This window comes from Calypte anna, chromosome 15, assembly GCF_003957555.1.
Source record: "Calypte anna isolate BGI_N300 chromosome 15, bCalAnn1_v1.p, whole genome shotgun sequence".
Taxonomy (NCBI): domain Eukaryota; kingdom Metazoa; phylum Chordata; class Aves; order Apodiformes; family Trochilidae; genus Calypte; species Calypte anna.
In genome coordinates this window covers 11,447,966-11,470,938 of record NC_044261.1, presented here as the reverse complement: position 1 = coordinate 11,470,938, position 22,973 = coordinate 11,447,966, and the positions used below count along the sequence as shown (strand labels likewise).

General features: G+C 49.6%; 1 protein-coding gene across 2 annotated transcripts in view; it reads left to right on the top strand.

Annotated features, from left to right (window-relative positions):
• Nucleotides 1-1,336: 1,336 nt before the first annotated feature.
• The window catches only part of OSBP2 (oxysterol binding protein 2), an 86,394-nt gene continuing 64,757 nt past the window's right edge, over nt 1,337-22,973 (top strand). Inside the window, exons 1-2 of one of the 2 annotated variants that reach the window (XM_030460413.1) lie at nt 1,360-1,698; nt 8,930-9,007. In XM_030460413.1, the coding sequence (XP_030316273.1) occupies nt 1,436-1,698; nt 8,930-9,007 (341 nt within the window). In that variant the 5' untranslated portion in view covers nt 1,360-1,435. Of the gene's footprint in view, nt 1,699-8,929; nt 9,008-22,973 lie in introns of both variants that reach the window. The other variant, XM_030460414.1, reaches the window with a different exon arrangement.

Here is a 22,973-nt window from a genome sequence, read left to right as displayed (position 1 = left end):
CAGCCCCTGGGACCCCTGTGGGAGCTGGCAGGGGTGGATGGGTGAGCAGTAATGTGATTAGGAGGGATCAGGGGGGATTAGAGAGATCAGAGAAAGGCGATCCCAAGGCTGGGAGGGTGAAGGGACCGCAGAGGATGTGGGGACACCTGGCATGGTGGCATCTGCCACAGGTCCCATGGGTCCTCCTCAGATGTCACCAGGGGCAGCAGATGTCACAGCAGGGCCCTGGGCTGGTGAGGCAGCAGGTGATGGGGACAGTGGCTGGGCAGTGCCACCAGGGAAGGTCACTTGGAGCCCAGCACCGTGTTCCTGCAGCCCCTCTGTCCCCTCTGCTCTCCATTAGCTGCTTCATGGAGCTGTTGGAAGCTGAACGTGAGCCAGCTGTGTGCCCAGGTGGCCAAGGATGCCAGTGGCATTCTGATCAGGAACAGTGTGACCAACAGGTCCAGGGAAAAAATCCTCTTTCTCTGGTGAGGCCACAGCTTGAGTCCTGTGTCCAGTTCTGGGCCCCTGGAGCAGGTCCAAAGGAGGCAACTGGGCTGGTGAAGGGACTCGAGCACAGATCCTATGAGGAGAGGCTGAGAGAGCTGGGGGTGTTCAGGCTGGAGAAGAGGAGGCTCAGGGGAGACCTCATCACTCTCTGCAACTCCCTGAAAGGAGGTTGGAGCCAGGGGGGAGCCAGGCTCTGCTCCCAGGCAGATATCAGTAAGACAAGGGGGCATGGGCTTATTTTTTCCTAATATCCAACCTAAACCTCCCCTGGCTCTGCCAGGAGGTTTAGGTTGGATATTAGGAAGAAATTCTTTCCAGAGAGGGTGATCAGGCATTCAATGGGCTGCCCAGGGAGGGGGTGGATTCTCCATCCCTGGAGGTTTTAAGGAAGAGACTGAGTGTGGCACTCGGTGCCATGGGCTGGGAACCACGGGGGGAGTGGATTAAAAGTTGGACTTGATGATCTCAGAGGTCCTTTCCAACCCAAATGATTCTGTGATTTTATGACTCTGTGATTCCGTGTTCCTCTCCCCTCACCCTCAACCTCCCAGGGCTTGATCCCTGTTCTCACAGAGCAGCATTGGAGAAACCACACAACCCAGCACTCTGCGGGGACTCCTCAGGCCACATCAAACCCCTCCAAACCTCCAGATCCCCCTTCACCCCGACACCCATCCCGTACGCCTCGGCGGGAACGCGAAATGGAGGCGAAGGGTCCGGGGAGAAGGGGGATGGGGGGGGAAAGATGGCGGCGGGAGGGCTCGGGTCCCCTTCCAGCCCCGCCGCTAGGGGGCGCCTCGCCGCCTCACACCCCTCCCCTCCTCCTCCCCTCCCCCCGGTCACGTGTCCGTGGCACCGCCCCCGCCGCGGTACCGGCGGAGCGGAGCGGGCAGTACCGGAGCCGTGGGTCCGGTCCGGCCCACACTGGAGTGCTGCGGGGTCTATGGGGAAGGCGGCCGCGTTGTGCGGCAGCAGCACCCGCGGGCTGGTGTCTCTCCTCAGCGCCGTCCCCTGCTTGGCCTGCCAGGAGCTGCCGGCCATGAGCGCGGAACCGGGGAACCGGGGCGCTGGGGGACCGGTTGGGGGACCCCCCGCCGCCCCGGGTTCCGACACCTACAAGGGTTGGCTCTTCAAGTGGACCAACTACCTGAAGGGCTACCAGCGCCGCTGGTTCGTGCTCAGCAACGGGCTCCTCAGCTACTACAGGTACCGGAGATGGGGGGGACGGGACGAAACCGCTCGGTACCGATGGCCTCTCGGGTCGTCCCGGCCCGGCCTTGCCGCGGCGGGTGCGGGGCCCGGTACCGGGTTCGGGCTGGTGCCGGCGGGGGGATGAGCGGCGGCCGCCGGCTGTGAGCGCTCGGCGAGGTTCTGCGCCTCTGCGGAACGAACCCAAACTCCTTCCCCCGAGCTCGGGATTCCGGTTGAAAGCAAAACTCCGAGTTTTGAGCTTTCAGTGCCGCGGCGAGGGTCCGGTGCGGGTTCCCCGGGACCGGGACTCGGGGCCGGGCCGTCCCATCACCTCCCGTCCCTCCGCCTCCCGCAGCCCCCGCTGCCGGTGCCTTAAAACCAGGAGCAGAAACCTCCCAAACCTTGAACACTCCGAAGAAGCCCTCTCCTCAAATTTAAGTTCTTTTTGTATTCCGGTTGGGCTGTGCCGGGCAGGAACCCGGGGGTGAAGCATCCCGTGCCGATGTGCTCGGGAGGGAGGAAGGAAGGGAAGGAATTCCCACACTCAGCGGTGATTCCAAAGTCTCTCCCGGCTTTCCCTGGCTGTCTCATGTCATGGTTTGTGTCCAGGCGGGCTGTAGGTTCAGAGAGGAGAGAGTCAAAAGCCAGGCGTGAAGGCTCCGAGCTTTGCTGTTGCTTTAGGAGAGTGTTTTTTATGTCCCTTGGATGGTCCTGTAAACACAGGGGCGCTGGAGTGTTTCTGGTGTCTGTGTCCTTCTTGCCACTTGGAAGAGAAGTGCTCCGTCACCTTCAGGATTGTGCTTTATGTGTTGCTTCTGTTTCAGCACGTTGAAAAGATCCTGGATGTTAAAGATGGTTTAAGCTCTATTAAACAATGCACCTTTAAGGTACCAAACGCTGTGAGTGAGGACTTGCTGTGAGTAAAGGGCTTTCCTGTGAGTAAAGGCTTTGCAAAAGCTGTTTTTCCTCCTGACACAAAGTTCTGGTTTCCTCTCTGCCTCAGCTATGTCTCTGAGGAAGGTCCCTGAGCTCCAGCTCCCTGCCAGGTCTTAACAGAAACTCTCAGAGAGGTCTTGGACCTGGGGGCCAGAAGCAGGTAACAGGTCAGAAGTCCTGTGTTTGTCTCCTTGGAGTTGTTAAACCCACCCCAAATTCCCCAACAAAAATGCACCTTAATAAACACCCCCAGGAGAATGTAGTTCTCTCTCAGTAATTCAGCTCATTTCCTTGTAATCGTTTCTGGAATGTTTATGCTCATTAACTCCAGTCCAGACCTGGACTGGCAGGGCTGTGCAACTCAAAAAGGCTGTGGAAGTTCAATGCTCCACTTGTAACCATGTCAGAATATTTTTTCTGTACTGGTGCCAAGTCTGTAATGAGCAAACAAGTGGTTTTCTTCAATTATTTTAGGTTGGAACAAGTCGATGTATTTTAAGACTGTTTGACCTGTTTTAGGCTGAAGCAACAAACAAAAACACCCAAGGAAATTATTGTGTGCAGGAGGTGAAGGAGCTGAAACTGAATTACTTGGTGGAGCTTTCAAGCAGTGCAGATCTTCAGCAGCTGCTGGGGAGAAGTGATGCTGAAAGGTTTTGTGCCACTTCTCCATTGCTGGGCTTGATGAGAACTGAGTTAATTTGGTTGTGAGTTAGGAGCACAAAAATGCAGCACAGAGCACATGATAATCTTTTTCTTAAATGGGAGAAATCCTCCAGCATACAGAAAATGATGCCAATAGATAGTGGCCATGCTGACCCACTGAGTGTCAGCTCAAACTCCCCTGTGAGACAATCTGAGCTAAAGGGATGGTTTTATTTCAATATGACTTTTAGCTAACCCAAGGGAGCAAGGAAGCTCTAGGTATGGGGCTCTGCATTTTCTCTGCCCTCCTCTATGTGAGCAGGAGAACTGCTCCTTGCTTGATGTTTATGCAGAGAATTGAGGCAGGAACTTCTCTGAAGGTCTCTGGCTGTGCTCTGAGCCACCTCTCACTTTCTGCTGGATCTTTGAGCTCTCCCAGCTCTGATGATTTTTCTTTTTCTGCCCTTATTGCTAAAGGCTTTGCAGGTTAAATCATTCCCTTGTAGGTGAATTGCTGCACTCTCATCTCTGTGGCTTTTGGTGCCTTTAGAAATTGAGTTTGGATGGTAGTTGCCTCAGTGCACAACCTGAATGGTTTAGCTGTTGACTCTAGCTTGATAGAAACTTCATTTTACTGGTGTGTTAAAAGTCATATTCATTGGAAAAACTGCCCTGGGATGCCCCAGTGGCCTCCTTGTGCGTACTGATTGAGTTCCAAATTGAAGTTTTTGATTTCATTTGAATTTCCTGCTGCTTGCTGTTGAAGTCACTTAAAGAAAAAACAAAAACAAACAAACCCAACAAATCCCACAACCTGTATCACGTTGCTGGGTGGTGATTCCCAGTAGGTTTTTTTTTGTTTGTAGAGTTGAGCTCTTAAAATCTTGTTCAGCCCCTTGGGATCTCCTGGTGTACTGGTGCCACTGGGCCAGAGCTGTGCCATGGGGTTTTCTCTGGCAGCCAGGTCCAGTGCCAGCTTTCTGGCCTGTTGCTTTCACAGGGACAGCTTGCTGAATTAAAGCTCCTAATTAGCTTCTAACACAATTATAATTGTGTTATTTCCAGAGGAATACTTAAAACCTCCTGTATTTCTGTGAGATCTCTGAAGACATCAATCTCAGCTGCCAGCAGAGCTGCCCTGTAGGATGTGTGCATGGGGTTCATATTCCTTGCTCTGAACCTACAGAAAATGGAGAGCATCTGAGTAATTCTTGGAGTTTTTCCTCTGCAGTGCCTTCCTCTGGAGTCCAGGAGTTGCAAGATAGTTGGACCATATTAATTAATTGTTCCTCTGAGGTTTTGTTGTTTTTTATTTTTCTGGATAACTTGGAAGTCTACAGCACAAAGGTGATGATGCCAGTGTTGGAAGGCAGTTTAGGCACAGCACAACTTCTCGATTTGCTGATGACCAAAACTCTCTCTCTAAACTCTCCTGCCTGGCTGCCACTTCCCAGCTCCATCATTATCTACATGGAGAATCCCATCACCTTGAGCAGATGAGTGGTTTCAAGGAGATTAGAGAGGATCTTTAGGTAAGGATTAATTCATCAAAGATTGGTATTGAGCCTTTGTGATCAGTGCTCCAGATGAGTGTTGTCTTTTCCAAGCAGCTTTCTCATGTTTCAAGGAGTTTCTCATGTTTCCATGTTGTCACCTCTGTGCCTTTAGCCCAATCTCTGTGGGTCAGGTTTCTGAGAAGCCTTCTGCAGTCCTCCCGTGGTCCCAGGATGTAATAGTGAAAGCAGTGCCAAATGGAGAAGGAAAAAAACCCAAAACCCACCAAACCTTTCATGCTGTGTGTGTTTGGTGAGTGTTGGGAAGTGAAAGGCTTCTCAGCAGACAACAGCCTTGTCTGGGGGCTGCTCTTGGAGGAGCTGTGGGTTTGCTGAGCTGCCTGGGCAGCTGTGTTCCCTGGAAAAGCTGTTTCCCAAGGCAGCATTCTTCACTAGGCTTGTTTATCCAGCAGTTAACTCTTGGGTAGCACTATAAGGTCCTGAGTACAACCTAGAGTTGTTTTTTTTTTTTTTCCCCTGCTGCTTGTACTGAGACTGAGAGTTCAGGCAGGGCATGAAACCAGTGCTGGTACTGGAGATGTGGAGGAATGAATATAGGGCTTCCAGAAGAGACCTCTGGGAGCTTCTGCTCTGAACCTCATTCAGCATGGGGTTGCTCAGGGCCTTGAGGTTTGAATGTCTTTGAGGTATGAGATTACAGAGCCCCTCCAGGCCCCTCTTCCAGTGCTGGATTATCCTTGGGGGGAGGGAGGGGATGTTTCCTTATGTTTCGCTTGTACAGAATAAAATGGAGAGAGAGATTCTCCTAGAATGACTTTTAGAACATCTTAGCCCTCTGCAAGACACAGGAGGTGCAAGTTCTTGGCTGTCATTCTTGGGGTGCTGGAGTGTGCAGGTTTCAAGGGCAGCCCCGAAGCTGCACAGTGACTTTGAGCAACTTGTTTTGCAACAGTGCTTTAATCATTCCTGTTCCCAGTCATCTTGTTTTCACATGATGCTCCCTTGATCCATCTGCTGCTTTGCTGTTGCTCATTGTTCATCGTTTGCCCATTTTGAGGACACTTCTCTAGCTTTGGGGACAGGGAGCTTGCACAGCACCCCAGAGCAGAACTAGAGTGGTGCAGGGTGAGTGATGCTCTGGGCTGCTCTGCTCCCAGTTTAGTGCTGTTTGACTCCAAGCAGCAACTGGAGCTGACACTGCAGGAGAGCCTGAGACACACAGCTCAGTCCTTCAGGGTGTTTTTTGCTGTGGCCTGGTTATTAGTGCTGTAGGAGGATTTTGATATCTGTTCTTTCAGTTAGTATCACACCTTATACTGTCTGCTGCTTGCCACCAGGAGCTATAAACTATTTTGAGACTTTATTTCCACCCATGTAATCTTAAATCAAGATTATAACATCAAATCATAACAAGGTTTGGAAGAGACCTTAAAACTCCTCTAGTTACAACCCCTTGGATGGGCAGGAGCACCTCCCACTAGACCAGGTTGCTCCACTCCCCGTTCAACCTGGCCTTAGAATCATAAGATGATTTTGCTTGGAAAAAACCATCAAGCCCAACTGTTAGCCCAGCACAGTGCCCAGTCCATCACTAAACCAGGTCTCTGAGAACCGTATTTCCCAGTACTGTGCAGGTTTATTTCCTGGTGTCTTGTGTTGCTGTCTCAAGGTTGATTGTCTGATGAACTTCTAGGTTGTGTTGCTCACACTGCAATTTTAGTTCCTGGAGCTCTCTGCAGGTACAAAGCATATTTGTGGACTCAGCTACTTAAGATGCCTCTCACCATTTCTGGTCTCACTTGTTCCAGCTTTTCTTGCTGGAGGACACAGATTTCTGCCTGTGCTGCAGCCATCTCTGCAAGGAGGACAAAGCTATCTGCAGGGCAAAGTCACTGCTCCAGTCCTGGATTTCTCCTCTGTGTTACTGGGAGCTGCTCCTTGGCCCTGCTTTCTGCAGCTGAAGGTTTCTCTGGGCTGGTGGCTCCTGCTTGGTGACAGCAGTGGCTTTGCTCACCTTGGGGAAATTGCTGGCAGCCTTCAGGTGCTCTGTGGGTGCTGCTGGGCAGGCTCCAGGACTGCCATCCCCTGCCTTTTGGCTGTAAGTCCTCTGCTGCCTTTTTCCAGGGTAATATGAAGTCAATTATGCCCTCTCTTGCTGCAATTCCAGGTTTAAATTTGTGCTTGCATGGTCTCTCATCCTCTGCTCCAGGGTGAGGCAGGAGGGGAAGAGCTGATTTTCCTGTTTAGGGGAATGTGAGAAACTTGCAGTGTCTTTTCTTGCAGTGCCTCTCCAACCTCCCTCATCTCTCCCCAAAGAGGAGTTTCCAAAACACTTCAGAGCCCTGTACCTCACTTCTGAGTCACTTACACTTTCATTACCTGTAGGTTGATTTTTTTTTTTTTAATGTTACATCAAGCCAGGCTGTTGAGCTTCTCTCCTGTGTTCTTTTGTGCTTCTGTATAAATTGCATGGTAGCCAGGTGACTTGTCTGGGTAATTTTAGGTAACATAATAGTAAGGCATAAGTAGTACCAGAGCCCTTTCCTTCTTGTAGGTCTCTTCTCATCTATGCTGGTGGCAAACAGCTCAGGTCACCACCCTGAAATGTGAGTTGTCCCAGCCTGCTGCCTTCTGAACAGGACACTGCTTCCAAACCTGAGCTAGCTGAGGGTGTTGGATGTCCCCTCAGGTCCTCATGATGCCATTCAATTAATTTAATTGCTCCTGTGGCACTTTGGCAGGGCTCTTTCTACATTTTACATCAGCCTTTGTTTGGTTTCAATAATTAAAAAAAAAAAAACAACCAACAAGCCTTGTTTAATAATTAATCCCTCCCAATCTCTCTGTCTGCAGGCTGGGCAGAGGCAGTGAGAAAGCTGGAGGAGAACCAAGCTGGTTCTGGTGCTGGTGGTCAGTGACTGCTGACTCAGAGGCACAAACACTTCAGAATTAAAGCTGGAGATTGCAAGCATGGCACTTGGGGACAGTGACACCACTGGATTGGCAGTAGCAGCCCTGGGATAAAAGCAGGACAAATCTCCTTGGTCCTCTGCCAGGTGCTTACATGATTCCCTTCACCTTTCCAAGCGTGGATTCCTGGCTTAAAGGGGGCTCATTGCTTTCCATCCTCCCTCCTGCTGAGCTCTTGGGTCTCTTGCTGTTCCCCAGGGAGCTGACATGGGCAGTGCTGACATTTCTGCAGCCTCAGCACCAGGGGTTGGCTCACACCAGTGCTAGGGAGGGAGGGGTTCTCCCAGGGGATTTGCCTCCTGGCCAACACTTCTGCCTTTTACACTGATTTGGGTCAAACTGGATTTCTCTCCACTCTCTGTTTTTCTTTTTTTTAAATCTTTTATCTAACTCTTCAAGTCTATTTCTGCTTTGAAATCACGACTCAATGATGTATGTCCCTACAGTGACTCAGGGGGAGGTCCTTAATTCCCTAAAAATAGTCTGTATTCTCCAAATCTTTCTAGCTGGAGAGCAGTGTCTGGGCTCAGGCAGCAGTTTTAAAGCATCATCTGCAGTGCCTGTGAAGATAAATACGGTGTGGTGGGAGTCTGTGCCTTTCTCTTTTCCTTTTTTGACAGAAAGCACTGATTCTTAAGGGGTTATTAATAACCAAAGCAGGTTTCTGCTAAGCACTTTTTAAGGAACTGAGCAGGAGTATGTCCTTCACACCTCCTGCTTGGGTATTAGCTGCTCTGGGCATAGGATCTCCTTCCTTTAGGCTTGTTAGGTGGTGTGGATACCTAAACACCATCCCTGCCTGGGCTGTTAAAGAACAGCAAACCTCTTCCTTCTGTGGTGTCACCACCAGATGGGATAAAGGGGTAAACCCTGGGGGGTGGCAGAGCTCTGTGTTTGACCTCTTGCTGCTGTTTAGGTTGCTGGCTTCCTCCAGGGATGCTCCCCGTGGTGTTTGGTGACCACAGGCTGTAAGTACAGCCCTGTTTTCACAAGTAGGATGTTGGGTGCTTGGTGTTTGGTGCCTGTCACACATCCCACTGCAGAATTAGAATATTTGTCACAGTAAGAATTTTACCCATGGCAACTACTTTGCCACTTCTCTCAACCTTCACCATTTTGGACTTTATTTTTTTTTTTTTGGGGCAATGCACAGGGGTGGTTCCACAAACTTTTTCTTTCAGGTCTTCTGCAACTGTCAAGAGGGATGGCTTTTCTTGGAAACGTGTGAAAAATACACCAGTCCCAGTTCAGAAGATGGGGTGAGTTTGGGTGTGTTTGGCTCCAGGATGGCCACGGGTGACTGAAACATACCCTGTGTCTCTAGCTGGACTGTGCTTCAGTGGGAAGTCCATGATTAAATAAATAAACTCTTTTTTTGTCTTAGAAGGGTGGAGATGGTGTGCAGTAGGTTGGGTGCCACCTGTGCCTGCAGCTCATTAAGAGTTAATTATTTCAGGCTTTGGGTTGAAGTCTTTTTTTGGTGGCATCTGGAGGTGGGCATCAGGCAGTGCTGCAGTGTACTTTGGAAACCCCATCCTTTATTTTTAAAAGACCAAGACTTTCAAGCTTTGCTGTTTCCCAGTGTGTGTGTTCCTGTGACTGATGTTTCTTTGCTGTTTGTGGTTCCAGAGTTAGCACTGGGATGTTCCTCAGCAGAGCTGGGAGAGCAGAAACCACTGCAGGTTTATAGTGTGTGGTCAGGTGAAACTAATACCTGGCTTTACTTCATCCTAGCAGGGTTTTTTTTCCCTTTCCTTGATAGTTGGGTCTCTCCATGGTCTGTTGGTGAGAGAGAACTGCAGGCTTCCCAGCTTTGAGTCTCTCCTGGGATGTAAATTTTTGTAAGCGAGAGGGAAGAGTTATAACCCAAAGTTATTTGTCAGTGGGACAAAAGGTGACAATCCTCTTAATGCTGTTTAATTTGTATGGAGTGTTTGTGGCACTCTGCCAGCTTGCTTGGCTTGGGGACTTCTCATTCTCATGTGACAACATGTCAGACCTGGTGTAGTGATGATGCTCACAGGAGCTCTGCCCCATCAAGGACTGGTTTGGATTCCTGTGCAGCTTGACATTTATTTCTGTGAAGCCTTTGGACTTATAATTTGATTTTGTGTAGACTGGAGAAGATTCCAGCACCTGAATCCTGGTCCTGCTTTCTAATGGCTTTAATGGGACTTTAATGGCCCTGGTACCAGCTGGAGCTGAGAGGCTCCTGGCTCAGGAGCAGGTCTGGATTTGGAAGGGACCATGGCAGGCTGGGGAGTGGGGATGCTGGGAACTTTGTGGTGCTCAGCAGAGGTCAAGGCCAGCTCTGTCTTGGAGCAGCCTTGCAGAAGAAGCCCTTGAGGGGGTCTGGGTGGATGAGCAGGAGCCATCAGTTCTCTGGTTCTGCCAGCAGAAGTGAAGCCAGCATGTTGAGGGAAGGGACCATCCCCTCTGCTCAGCACCAGGTTGTCCTGTCTGGGGTCTGGGGCTGGTCTGGGGCTCACCAAGGTGGGACTGGAATAGTGGAGGGATGTGGATGTGCTCAGTCTGGAGTGGAGGAGGAGAAGGGGAGAAGGGACTCTGATGGAAGGTGTGGAGGTGATGGAGCCAGGCAGGGAGAGGGCGAGGCCATAGGTCTGTACCAGAGCATGGATGAAATCCCATGGACATAGGGAAATGTTTTTACTGGGAGCAGGAGCCAAATACTGGGACAGGGGTCTGGAGAGGGTGAGGAAATTCTGGATGTGTGTGGGGAGCACTGGGAATGTGGCCATTGGGCTGTTCACAGGTGGGATGGTTGGAACATGGAATCTGTGATGTTTGGTCTGAGGTGTTACAGTTTCTGGAGTTTTAAGAAGGAGGAATTTGGGAAGTAACTAGTTGAAATCCCCAAATTCTAAGTAGCAGGGATTGCCCTTAAGCAGAACATCATCACAGGGATGGAGGGAATTCTATTTCTGTCTCGCATTCAACACAATATTCTTTAAATATTTCTGCTGGCTTTCATTTGGCTTGTAAAAAAAATAAGTGAAGTCTGGCAGATCCTTTGTCCCATGTGTCATGTAGGTAAACTCTGCTGTTAACCATGAGGTGCACTTTTAATTTACAAATTGAGCTTTATTTCTGGCACTGCTGATTTACCCGTGCTGTTGGTCTAATATTCAACTAACCAAGTGCTAATAACCCAGGATGGGGGGGTGTTACAGCAAACCCCCCCATTGCCAGCAAGAATACCTTTAAACGGATTCCCTGCCCAGCCTAAACCATGGGGTAAGGTTTTGTTGAACAGATTGGAGTGTTCCCTGGGACTGATACGTTGTGTGGGGGTCGTGTCAGGTCCCACATCATCTCATTGGGGTTGGAGCAAGATGGGCAAAAAGCCTTATTGGAGAGCATGTTGTGAGCTGAGTTTGTGCCTCTCTTCTGCTGCTACATCAGCAGAGGTGCCTTGGTAGGAATCTCTTTAAGAAAAAGAAACCACAGGCTTGCATCAGAAAACCCTCTTGGCTTTCCAAGGTGAAACTCAAGCAGCTTTTAGAGGAGATGTAAGAGTTGCTTGTAAATTATTGATATTTAGCTTGCAGCATCTGTCAGGGCCTGCTGCCTTTTTTCTCTCTCCACGGAGTTTATCCTGATTAGACAGAAGAACAGGAGAAAATGCAAGACCCAAGGCTGTGGTGGGCTTTGCTGGGTGTTGCAGAGCTGTTTTTCTCCCTAAATGTTTTTGCTGTAGTTGCTAATTGGGGGGGAAAATAGAAAAAAGAGAGGTTGGTTGGCTTCCTACAGGAGCAAAACCAAAGCCAAGAGCAGGGGGTGATGTGTGGAGTGTTGAGGGAGAGTTCCCAGCATTTCTTTTTACTTCTGGTAAAACAGTGAAACAAAGTTTGAAGGTTTAAACCTGCTTTTCTTCTGCACCTCCTTACGAGACTAAAGAAATAAAGATGAGCAGAGAAGGGAAATGGATTTTCATGGATAAAAACAATTTGGATGAACCTGGGAAGGAAAACAGGAGGATGAGCACAGCTTTATTTTTCACCTGGATGAAGTGATGCTCTGGAAACTGGCTAGGAGGTGGGATCAGCTGCGACCTTCCTGCCCTGGGGACATGTGCCACCCTGCAGTGCTTTGGGCATCTTTGGTAGAAACCTGCAGGGGTGAGATCCCAGGGGCTTAGTGTCCTTCTGGTGGCTGCTGGAAAGACTTGGGACATGTGGACATGTGTCACCATCCTGCCAGCACCATCTTGGGGTCACTGACGTGGAGGGGGAGATGTGCAGAGCGAGACTGAGACCAACTTTGGTAGGTCTTGTACAAAGTTTAATGTTTGGTCTTTCAGTATCAAGCTAGGCAGCAGAATTCATCTCTCTTCTGTTGGCAGGAGAAAACTTAAAGCTGTGGAAAAGCTCCAGAAAACTCTTTTCTTCCTGGTGCTGAGCTGTACTTGTCACTGTTTGCTTTCAGAGGTGTCACCATCTCTGGTGCCACAGCAAATTGCTTTCTGCTTTTCCCCTGGAGTTTTTTCTGCCCTGCCAAAGCTGCTGTGCCCCTGTGGGTGTGTGTTAGCTCTTTGCTTGTTCCATCCAGTTTAAATTGTCCTGATTAGCCAACAGAAATCTCCTGATTGTCCCAAGCAGCCCAATCCTGACATTGTCAGAGGGATGGAGGAGGCAGTGTGGTGCCTCTCCTATGGAAATGAATGTTTCTGGGGTCTAAATAGAAATTGTTCCCAGCCCTGGTCCTTTGGGAATTGCTGGACATGAGTTCTGCTCCCTTGGGAACAGAGGTTTTTAGTGCTTTTTATTAAACACCAGAGCCTGGACCTGCAGTGGGGCTTTGGGATCTGCTGGTAAGATCCTTCTGCTTCCCCAGAGCCTCACCCAGCAGTCTGCTGCTTTATGCTGCTTTGTGCAAAATGGCTGATGAGTTAGTTACTCAGTTTGCCTTCATGATAAACCTTCAGGAGGTTTCTCTGGAAGTCCCTTGGCTTCCCAAAATGAGCTCTGAAATGTGGTGGTGACTTTGGAGAAAGGGTTGCTGCTGCTTTTCCAGCAGTGAACTGTGCCTGGATGGAGCAGAGGGATGGGATGGGAGCTGATTCCTCTGGAGAAGGTGTCCTGTGATGTGCTGTTTGGGAATTATGGGTGCCTGGGCTTGCCTGGGACCCCAGGAACATCGGAGCTGCTGAGAGCTGAGGGTCTCAGATTGTGCTGAAGCAACTGGGACTATTTTGGCATTGAAAAACTCCAAGCATCTGCCTGTGCCATGGAGGCTTTCTTGCAACACAGCACATGAAAATAACACTGAACATTTGGTTTGGGCAGTTGGGAAATTCACTTGGAGCTGTAACTCATCCTTGTGTGGCTGTGAGAACCATCCCTTGGGAAGGTCACTGCCTTTCCCTCCCTCTTGGCCATGGGTTCTTCTGCTCCTGGGAACCCTCAGTCAATATCCATAGGATTTCTGCAGCCCCTGAGCACTGATCCTGGTGTTGGGGGGACTTGGATCCACCAGAGGAATTTCTGAAGGCTTTGACACGTGCTTTGTCCAGCTGGGTGCTGGTGGGTGCAGGCTGGAGTGAATGTGGTGGCCCTGGCCCCAGGGAAAGTCTGGCTGGGGTTGTGCTGGGAGGGAAAATCCAGTTCCACAGACACACCTAGTGCTTGCTGGGCATTTTGGAGTTTGATTCTCTGATACAATATAAATGATACAGAATAAAATATATTCCTGAGAATGCAATTAATAAAATCCAATATATGATAAACCAGAAATTAATTTTGTGTATATATGTATATAAAACATATATACATAACATATAACATATATATATACACACACACACATATATATAGCATGGATATAAACCCTAAATTTAACACCTTGCTCAAACCATTGTATCTTTTATCTGTGCTTTATTTTTGCTTGTCCCTGCTGAGCAGTGCTCATCTGAGGAGGCTCCAACCCAGAACACTGTGGTTCTGGGAGCCTGATGGTCATGGAGCTGCTCAGGAGGAGCTCGTGAGGCACTTCTGCTGACAAACTTCCTTTGGGCATTGGGTCTGGCAGGTGAAGCAGCTGAGATGGGCTTGGTTTGTCCAGAAATAGTTGGCCAAGGACACTTGGGAATCTGCAGGATTTGAGCCAAGAGATCTGCATGTCCATAGCAGGGGCCAGTGAGCACTTCACTGAATTTGTGCTTAAAAGATAAAAAAAACCTCTTGGCATCTCCAGCTGAAAAGTAAGCTGCCAAATTCTTTATTTTTGGGGTAGTGTCATAAGAAATGGGAAGTTTCTTGCATTGTGTCAGGATGCCCCATACACTGCAGGCATGTTCCAAGTTCCTGCTTGCATTTTCTTCTCTTTTTCCACAAGAACTGATGAAACCTGGCTTTTCCCTGGACCCCTGACCTCTGCACTCTTCAGGAGTTTGCCCTCGAAGGACAATATGATCCTTTCAGAGGTAATGGAAATGGTGTTGGTACCCTGTATACAGCAGTGTCTCAGTTTTCAGGTTCATCCTCCCTTCTGCTCTGCACACCTGGGCACTTGGTGCTCAGAGAGCAGGCAGCTGCCTACCCAGATCTTGGGGTGATTCCTCCCCAAAGTAGGACCTGAAAAAAAAAAGTAGGTTGTAGAGCTGAAGGGGTTTAATATGAAGTTGTCTTTGTCTCCTGGGGCTCAAGCTTTAAAACAGAGGGAGAAAAATTGTGTTGAGAACCACAGTGACCTTGGCTGGAGCAGAGAAGCTGTGGCTGCCCCATCCCTGGCAGTGTTGAAGGCTGGATGGGGTTTGGAGCATCCTGGGCTGGTGGGAGGTGTCCCTGGCCATGGCAGGGGGTTGGAATTGGATGAGCTTGAAGGTCCCTTCCTACCCAATCCATTCCATGGTTCTATGATCCCTATCCACATGAAATACTTCACACAGAAATCCTGTGCTATAATTTTAGTGGGGTTTGAAAGTTGGCAAAGAGCAGAAGTGCCATGACTTCCAAATGATGTTGGAGGGCACAGACTGTAATCCATGCAGCTTCTCTGAAGAAAATTAATTGGATTTTCAAAGCATTAATGTTGATAGTCACTTTTGCTGCTTGCAGAGGTGTAAAAATTCTCACAAGGAAGCTCTGCTTCCCACATCCCATCTCTGAGAGGCTGGGGAAGGCTTGTGCTGAAAGCAAATTCCCCTCCAAAACTTGATATTCTGCAAGCCTGGGACATCTTTACCAGGCTGAACATCCAAAAACCAAAACTATATTGGTGATACGAGAATAAGAATTGGGTCTTCATGTTGACTTTGCTGAGGCCTGGCTGCTTTATGTTCTTGGATGCTGTGGTGAGAAAATACTGAAATGAGCTGAGGATGGCTGCTGGTTCTTCTGATCATTTAACACCATTCCCAAGGCCTGAAGGACCAGGAGAAACTTAAAAGCAGAGACTGTAACAAGACAAATTACTGCTGGAGGCTCTCATCTGCTGTAATGCATTTATTTCAGTGTTGTGCAGGAAGAGCATTTGTCAAATTAACCTCCTCTTTGGCCAATTGGTGTTTGTTCCTGCTTAAAAAAGAAGCACCAAGCAAGTTTGGTGCCCAGATTTTCTGGGGAGATGCTGGGGTTTGGACCAGACTTCCCATAAACTTTTAACTGATACAATCAACTTGGCAGCAGTGCTGCCCACAGATCTCAGTGAGTGTTTTTCCTTCTGGATCTCTGGTGTTTTTGCTTGGTGAGTCATGAAAGCTGTAATCTGGGATGCTCCCTCTGGAATTTTTAGAACAGGGTTCCTGGTGTGTGGGTGCCTGTAGCAGGAGGAGCCATTCTTGCTCCTGAAGCTCGACGAGCTGCTGGTCTCTTCCAGGACTCCAGCCACCACACAGCACTTCCAGGGTAGAAGTGTAGCAGGAAGAGCCTTTCTTGCTCCAGAGGCTCGAGGAGCTGCTGGCCTCTCCATACCTCACACCAGAGTGAGCTGAGCTTCTCTCTGTGGGTGTGAGTCCCACCTTTATTGGCCCCCTGGTCTTGCTCATGCCCAATAGGGGCCTGTCCTAATCAGGCACAGGTGGACTCACACCCACTCTTTGGCAACTTGAGGCACCTGGTTTATCTCGTTTCTCTACAGATGCTGGGGTTTGGACCAGACTTCCCATAAACTTTTAACTGATACAATCAACTGGCAGCAGTGCTGCCCACAGATCTCAGTGAGTGTTTTTCCTTCTAGATCTCTGGTGTTTTTGCTTGGTGAGTCATTAAAGCTGTAATCTGGGATGCTCCCTCTGGAATTTTTAGAACAGGGTTCCTGGTGTGTGGGTGCCCTTTCCTGTGGAGCTGCCAGCATTCCCATGGGGCTGGAAGCTCCCAGCTCTGGCACTTGGGATTTGACACTTTTCTTATGAAGTGTTTGTGGTTATCAGAACATAGCCCAGAACTGAGGCTTTGGCTCTGGGAACCAGATCCAGACAACTGGTTGGAGAAGAGCCCAAATGGGAGGAAATCCAGTGCACTGGAGGGGAGGGAATACTGAGGGGGATCCTGGTGTTTCCACTGCTGGGGATGCCCCAGAGGCTTTTCTTGGGGTGCATAATGGTGTCACAGTCAGCACCACCTCTGCAGGAGATGCAGAGGGGACGTTGAGGTGGGACACTAAGGAGAAATTTTGGGGTGTGAGGGTGCTGAGCCCCTGTCCCAGGTTTCCCAGAGAAGCTGTGGCTGCCCCATCCCTGGCAGTGTTGAAGGCTGTTGGATGGGGCTGGTGGAAGGTGTCCCTGCCCATGGACGGGCACTGGATGAGCTGTAAGGTTTTCCTTAGCACCCACACCAGTCTGGAATTCTGTGGTACCCAGAGTCCCCCTGCCCTGCTCTGCCAAAGCTGCTGACCTCATGGTTTGGATTTTTTTGGGATGAGCTGAGTCCCTGTGGGCTGTACCAGCTGCAGGCTGAGTGCCCTCAGCAGGACTCTTAGCTCTCTTCTCTGCTCTTAGGGGGATTCCCTCTGCCCAAATACTGGGATGTTTTCCCAACCAAGATACCCTTTGCTCTGCTTCCCCTGCACCGAGCTCCTTTACCTTTAATTCTGCTGCTGTTGGAAGGGTGGAAACCCTTTTTGGGGAGGCTGGAAGAAGGGCTGTGCTTGTGCAAAGCTGTGGTTTTCCAGCATGGAGGTTTTCCTGCCCTCCAGAGTGAGGTTTTCCTTCCCCCTGAGGACCAGGAGAAGCTGCTCACCCAAACCAGCAGCTCCAGGAGCTCTCTCTGGGTGCCCATGTTTACAGGGCTTATCAGCTCTGGCCACCACCAGCATCTCCAGGGCTGGAGAGGAGATAGCATGATATGGTGGGAGGAGTTGAGAAGCTGCCTAATAACTTTTTCTGGTAGCTTTATTTATTTATTTTTATTCCACCCCCAAAGCTCCTTTACCAGCCCTTGCACCTTGCTGATCTCCCTGTGCTGGCTTCAAGGGGTTTTTTTTTTTTGTTTTTTCCTGCTGAGGTTTCCCAGCAGAAGAACAGTACTGGGTCCATGGCAGAGTCATAAATGAGTTGGAAAAGCTAATCCTGAAAAATATGCTGATGTGTTCAGGTTGCTTTTAGGCTATTGTTGTATTTGGGGTGGGATTCTTGCTGGTGGGAGCCCAGCAGGAGCAGAACATCTCTTGGGGGAAGAAGGGGAACTGGGATACATCTGGGCAGTGGGATGGGGTTCAGCTGTTACCAGGAAAAGCATTTGGAAGTTTTGTGTCTGTAAACAGACTTTACAGACTGTTTCCTCAGGAAAGAAGAGGTTCTGTGCTTGGACACTCTGCTGGTACCTTGGGAGAAGATGGTTTGTTGAGGGGCCACATGGAGCTCAGCTGCCATGCCAGGGGCTCTGCTACACTTGGATTTAAGAATCCGAGAATGTCAGGGGTTGGGAGGGACCTCTGGAGCTCATCCCATCCAACCCCCTGCCCCAGAAGGATCCCCCAGGGCAGGGCACCCAGGAACACATCCAGGAGGGGCTGGAAAGGCTCCAGAGAAGGAGACTCCACAACCTCTCTGGGCAGCCTGGGCCAGGGCTCCCTCACCCTCCCAGTCAGGAAGTTTCTCCTCAGGTTGAGCTGGAACTTCCCGTGTTCTACCTTCAGCCCAGTATCCCTTGGCCTGTTACTGGGCACCACTGGGAAGAGATTGGCCCCTTCCTCTTGCCCCCCACCCCTCAGATACTGAGGGACATTCCTGAGATCCCCTCTCAGCCTTCTTTTCTCCAGGCTGAACACCCCCAGGGCTCTCAGTCTCACAGCAGAGGTGCTCAAGTCCCTTCATCCTCTTCCCAGCAGATCCCTGTCCCTCTGGAACTGGGGAGCCCCAAACTGGATCCAGTTCTGAAGGAGCAGGGGGGAAGCCTGGCTGACTTCAGAGATGTTTCACCTTGGTAATGTCAGTTTTCTTGAGGTGGTCACCAGGATGCTGGTGAGCAGTGAGGTTTCTGAGATTCCATCAGCTTTCAGAGGCTGCTCCATCCGGGATTCCTCCGACCTGGAAGTGCCAATGGACACAAACTCTGCTGGGGAGGTTTTGCAGGAAAGCTTTACAGCATAGGGTGCCTTGTCCTGCCGTGGGGTGAGAAAGTCTTCCTGACAATTCCCTTCCCTTCCAGGTGGTTTTTCTTTTTTGTGAAGCAGAGGGAGAGAAAATCTTCTTGTGTCTTGGGTATGTGTGGAGGGGGGGTTGGAACCAAACCCAAGTGACAAAGGGCTGGAGGAAGGTGTGTGAAATTCAGATTGCTTCTCTAACTGCACCCAACTCTTTACAGGAGAGCTTTGCAGCAATCTCACCCCTAAATCCTTGCTGGAAGATGGGCTGCAGTCCTGGCAGAGGCTCCTGGGTGCTGGGTGCCACTTGTAGGTAGCAGCTTGTTCCAGAAGCTGGTCCAGAAAGGTGCTGGGTGGGTCAGGGGGGAATTTTTCCCCTGACTGGGAGGGGCAGTGGATTCCTGAGCAGCGAGCATCCCTCTGGCTGGTGAGGGTTGCAGGGTTTTTCCCTTAAATCTGATTGTTACTAATCTGTGTCCATCCTGACTGCAGCCACTGGCAGATTAATCCCCCTTTAAATAGAAGGGAATTGTATGATTTTGCAGAACTCTCAGTCCAGCACTTGCCATATGCTTGTTTTGGCTTTTTTGTGATTTGATAAGTTTGGTGAAGGGAAAAAAAAAAAAAGAGGAAGAAAAAAAGTGAAATCTGAGCTGTTGGTCATGTGGAGCATGTGGTTTGTGTGAGCAGAGCTGCACCAGTTTGAGATGTGCTGGATGGGGATGTGCTGCAGGAAAACACCTCCCAGCCACGTGCCTGCTTTCTCCTGGGCATTTCTGTTCTGGAATTGAGTCACTGTAGAAATCCTTTTTCCTTGAACCAAGGGAGAGCAATAACCCCCAAAAGGTTTAGTGTCCACACTTATATCCCCTGACTTCAGGCCTGGGTGGTTTTGGACTCTAAATAAAACCAGTTTTAAAGTGTTGGGTTATTTATTTTTTATTTTAAATAATTTCTCCCCCATGTGAGATTGGTGAGATTTCAGTGCCTTTATACCCTCAGTTATTCTGAACAAAGGACATGCAAAAGTCTCAGTTTGTGGGGACAAAGGGCAGTGTTGGGTTTCTGTACTCCAGCCATGGGGTGGAGTATTCCAAATGTTTCTGAAGGGAGGATGGGATGATGGGCACCCTGAAACCAAGCCCAGGATTTCAGCAGGGAGGAACTGAGCCCAGAGAACCCTGTTGCAGGGCTGGAGGCTGCTGACGTGGTATGGGAGCTGCAGGCAGTGCCAACAAGAGCCCTTTGTTGGCAGGGTGAGCTCCTGGTGGGAACCCTGCTGGGTGCTGGCCCTGCTTCTAGGGTCACCAAAAGCTTGGAAGAGCTTGACCAAACCCAGGAATTCTTATCAGCCTGTGAACCCTGCATGGAAACCCTTGGGCATCTTCAGGAGTTGGTGGGAGACAGCCAGAGAGCAGCTGGCACAAGTGGCTTTTGCTGCACCAGGATGACTGTGTTTGTCTTTTGTGCTCTTCTCCCCCTCTTCGTAATGAAATGAAATCACTGGAGAGAAATTCCCACCCTCAATTAATTAAGAAGAAGATCAGCCCTGATTACCCTTGTGGACCGCTGTGATTTTTCTGCATTGTCTTTATAAAAGAAAGAAAGAAGTGGTTTGCTGAAAGTATTTCAGTGCATTGCTCTTACTGTGGGCCAGGCAGAGTGTGGATCCATTTGGGATCTCCTCTTTTCTGTCCCCTTCTCTGGCATTGTCCAGTTCTGCTTCTTTTCTGTCCCTGCCCTTGCTTTCTGTTCTTGCCTCTGCCTGCAGCAGTCTTTGCAGTTTGCTCTGAAGGGCATTTCTTGGTTATGCAGTTGGTATAAACATTTCTCTGTGGCTGTAGAGCCCTCAGTGATAGGATATTTTCCAGTGTGATGGGAAAACAAAGTGAGTAAACTGTTTTCAACTTAATCTGTGAAAGATACAGGAGGAAAAAGAAGTGTTAATCTCTGAATCAGGAGAGGTTGGTGGTGGAAGAAGCAGCAAAGCTGCCACCTCCAAGGCTCTCCAGCTTCTTTCTTCTTGCAGGGGGGACAGGAGTTAAAAAGGAGCTTTTTGTCTGAACTTCTGAATGGTTCCAGGTTGCCATATAGTGAAGAAAACAAAAGCAAAGGTGAGGGTGGTGCCTGTGTAACCAGATCTGGAGTGACAAGAGGGGTCAAACATCTTCACTTTCTTCCTCAGAGAACAGTGTTCATGTTGTGTGCAAGGTTAATGGAAATGAAATATTGCTGTTATGCAAACACAGATGTGAAGCCTGCATGGCTGCTGTATTCAGTGTCTGAGTTGTTTTGAAATCCTGGTAGAAATAGCAGCAATGAGCAGACTCAGCCAGGGGGATGCTTTGCAGCCATTTGGAGTTGGGTTTCCTACCTGATGCTGGTGATGTTCTGCTTCTCTAGCAGAAAAACTCTCACGTTTAAATAAAGTTCAATATATCATGATGGTTTTTTGTTGTTTGTTTTTTTCTTTTTTCTGGTAGCCATGACACTACCTGCCCTGTTTCACCCATGGATCTATGTGGCAGGAGTGCAGTAATCTGCTCCTGGCTCACTGTGCTTCCAGGGGCTGATGCTCCTCCATAGTCTGCAGAGAAACCCTCCAGCTCTCCCTGGGACAGGGATGTGCTGAACTGCTCCTCCTGACTTGCCAAATCTGGGGATTTCCCTTTTCCCCGTGGCAGTGGATGGGCTGGCAGGGAGACCTGAGCAGAGGCAGGACCAGGGCTCCCTCCCTGACTGGGAAGGGCCTCCTGGATGTGGTGCTTTGCAGCCCATCTCTACCCTTCCAACAGTGTTTCTCTAGATAGATCAGGATGGAAATATTTAAGATTTGAGTTCTTGAGCTGCTTTGACCCTAGGGGTGTCCCTGACACCTCCAGACCAGCGTGTTTATCCATCCCATCCCTTCCAGATCTCCTGGGATGCTGGGGCTGCCTGGACACATTGGGTTTGTGCAGCAAAGGTGTGGGGTTTACTTTTGGCTGTGTTTGGTTGTTTTTTGGGTGTGATTAGCAGCCTGGATTTGTCATTCTAGTTAGATGTGACAGCCAAAAAGTGTTTCCAAGCTCTTGGTCCGTCCAATACAGTTTGGAGGGGGTGGAACTCCCTGGGGAAGCTCTTCAAGGTGTGTTTGCTAGCTCCAGAAATGGACCTGGGCTTTGTGGCCAGCTTCATGCCATGTGTGTAGAGGCAACATTGCTGCAAGGTCTCTGCCTTGCATCCAGAGACTCAAAAATAACCCCCAAACCACAAATCCTGTCTCTCAAACTCCTTGTGTTTTATTTTCTTCTTGGTCTTCCTCTAAGGAAGGACCTGGTGCTTCACCCCAGCTATCAGCACAGGGACAAATGTGAGCCCTGCAGGGACTTACAGTTACACCAGAAAGCAGAAAGACCCCAAAGAGTGCTGAGAATTCAACATTTAAGATGTAGAATCAGGTGTGCTGGCTACTGGGGCTTACAGCAAGCAGGTGAGTTGGAGGTTATAGGAGAAAGATCTCTCAAAAGAGAGAGGGTGTTTCAGGAGGTCCTTACTCTGGGGATAACTTCAGTTGTCTTTGGATCTGTCTGGGAAGATGCAGTGATCCTGAGTGCTGCTGGGAACCCCTGAGCAAGCAGGATTGGCCTCCCAGCTCTGGAGAGGAGCCTCATGTGAGTGTTTGTGTAGTGTTCTTCTGAGGTTTTAGTGGGCAAGCCAGGCTGCAGAGCTCTGCACTTGCTGGCCTGAGCATCTTTAGCACCCTGGATGCTCCTGGCTAGGATTTGGTAGAAAAAGTCAAACCAAAGTAGCTCCTGAGCTGCCAGGGTCTCACATCTGGGCTGCTGTGCTCTTTCTGATGCTGATGTTGGGCTCAGGGATCTTAAAGGTCTTCTCCAAGTGTGATGGTTCTGTGCAGTGCCCCTGGGCAGTGGGTGCTCTGCAGAGCTCTTGGCTCCCTCCTGGGGTTCTTTTTCCATCTGAGCCGTGAGAAAGGAGAGGTTGAGCTTAAGGAGAGATGGGGCTGCCCAGAAGCTGCCTTGAGCCTTGATGTGGAGGGGAAAGCTTAGCAGGGAAGCTCTAGAAACATCAGGTGAGCTGGTGTGGAGTGGTTCCTGGGAGCTGGGTGTGAGCCAAGGCTCTGCTTGCTTGCTTGCTGCCTCCTGTTAGCTGCCAGCAGAGCCTCACAGCTGGAGGTACAAATCTGTATCAGCCACATCTTGCCAGCTGAAGCTAAATTTTGGGATGTTGTGATGTCACCAAAGCCAAAGTCAGGGAGCTAGAAGAGAAAACCCATTTGTTATCTACTTATTTTCTTGACATTCTTCCCTCTGCTCTCTTGATAAATCTGACTTCTTACAAAGGAATTTTATTGTTCTATACATAAAGTAACATTTCTTATAGCTGTTGAAACGTGGATGAATCTTTCTCTTGCATATCACTGCCTCGTACAGCTGGAGAAGTCCTCCAGAGCTGGGAAGCAGATCTTTAAATGCTGGCTTGCTCTCCTCTTATTGCACTGTGACACGGAGCTAATCTCTCAGGCTGCAGACTCTGAGTTGCTAAAATTGAGACCCCAGGAGTTTTTATGCTGAGGGCATTTTCAAGCAACTGATCACAGAACCAGAGAATGGTTTGGGTTGGAAGGAACCTTAAAGCTCACCCAGTGCCATGGGCAGGGACACCTCCCACCAGCCCAGGGTG